This window comes from Amphimedon queenslandica, unplaced genomic scaffold (genome assembly GCF_000090795.2).
Source record: "Amphimedon queenslandica unplaced genomic scaffold, v1.1 AMPQUscaffold_11813, whole genome shotgun sequence".
In the NCBI taxonomy this organism is placed as follows: Eukaryota; Metazoa; Porifera; class Demospongiae; order Haplosclerida; family Niphatidae; genus Amphimedon; species Amphimedon queenslandica.
Genome location: NW_003547947.1, coordinates 10,560 through 12,254, shown reverse-complemented (window position 1 = coordinate 12,254; position 1,695 = coordinate 10,560). Strand labels below are relative to the sequence as shown.

Genomic DNA, 1,695 nt, shown 5'->3' with positions numbered 1-1,695 from the left:
AGCTTCTAATACACCTCCACATCATTGCCAAAGTAGAAAACAGAGAAGAAGGAGACTATTTTTTCCCGTGTGCATTACCATCTTATGATAAGCTCAATCCTCCTCCAACAGAAATACAACCACTTCTCATAGCATGGAAGATCAAAGAAAGAGATGAAACAACTCTAGCCATCCCTCAAGGATTATTTCCCTTAACCATTGTACACCTTTTGGAGAAAAAAGATAATATAGGCTTCAGTCCAGTAGACAAAGAATATTACAGATGTAACAATGCAATGTCACTTCGTGTTTTTGAAGAATACCACATTGATATCATCAATCGCTATACTCATCTTGAAATACGTGTTCGTGATCACTGGAGGGACATTTGTCCACAAATTCGTGAATTAGTCTCAGAAGCTGTCGTAGATAGCTGTAAAGATCTCAGACTTAAAGAAGATAATAAGTTTGTTTTTGCTTTCAAATGTCCCCCCAGAAACACTTGCATTGTTAAGGAAGATAAATGTTCTACCTGGTGTACACAATGTTCACAACAATGTAAAGTACTAAAAGGTGCTGACGATAGCTATAAATGTTGGTTTAGTGATTGTCAATCATCCAATCCAGGTTAGAGTTATAATAATAATGAGAATGATGATATATATTTAATAATTAATATTTTAAAAGGAGCTGCTGAGACTGGCATGATAAGAAAAAGAACACATAGTATGAAAGGTAGTTTGATTTCTCTTCAGTGATTCTTTTATGTCACTTCACCAATTTTATTATTAATAACAATTATTATTCTTTTCATATTACAACATACTTTAATCTAGGAGCTGAATCATCATTAGAAGGTCCACCTACTAAGAGACACAAAGGGCAGTTAGGTAAGCATATAGCATGCTTTAGTCTACATGCTTCAAAATACCAGTAATTATCAATATTATTCCATTAGATACCAAGAGTCTTCTTGAAATAATTAAATTACTGAAAAAGCATGGATATTCTGGCTCTGGTGACAGTTATTATGATCTTGGTCTTTATCTGGGACTGTACTCTCATACACTTGATGTTATTAAAGATAATAACAAAGGAAATGTTCATAGCTGCCTAAGAGAATGCTTGAAAGCATGGCTGCAACAAGCTGATGATGTAAAGAGTAAAGGTGGTCCAACTTATGATACATTGATACAAGCATTGAGGGAGATAGGAGAGAATGCTGTAGCTGATGGGATTGATAGAGATATCAATAGTAAAGAATGAGTTTACTAATAATGATCATTTTTTACATTTTATCATAGCAAATTAAAGAATGAGATGGTTTCACTTCTTTAGGATTAAATGCACACAATATTATATACACAAACAATTTTTGGCATTAATAGATGTAATGTTTTAATTATGGTTATGGTTATGATTTTTATCAATGTGAAAGCACATGGTTTGATTATATAAAGTATTTATAAAAAATTCATAAAAAATCTAATTTTAATCAAAATCCACTCAAAGTTTATGGGTAACATAAGGACATTTATATGCATCAAAATTATATCAAAATAGTCTCTTCTATTTTTGGTGAAATTAAAAAAAGAATTCTTTTCTATGATCATTTTTTGTTGATAATTGTCCTGGTCTATATAGCATTATTCGATGGGTGAAAAACATAAACTATATAGTTCATGTTTTATGCTAGTTTTTAATATCCTCACCAAG

General features: G+C 31.6%; 1 protein-coding gene across 1 annotated transcript; it reads left to right on the top strand.

Annotated features, from left to right (window-relative positions):
- Positions 1 to 92: 92 nt before the first annotated feature.
- LOC109588846 (uncharacterized) lies at positions 93 to 1,353 on the top strand (the record flags this gene model as incomplete). Its single annotated transcript, XM_020004956.1, has 4 exons — positions 93 to 606; positions 667 to 714; positions 816 to 869; positions 938 to 1,353. Coding segments are annotated over 4 exons (924 nt in total), but the record flags the coding sequence as incomplete, so codon positions are not given.
- Between the last annotated feature and the right edge of the window lie 342 nt (positions 1,354 to 1,695).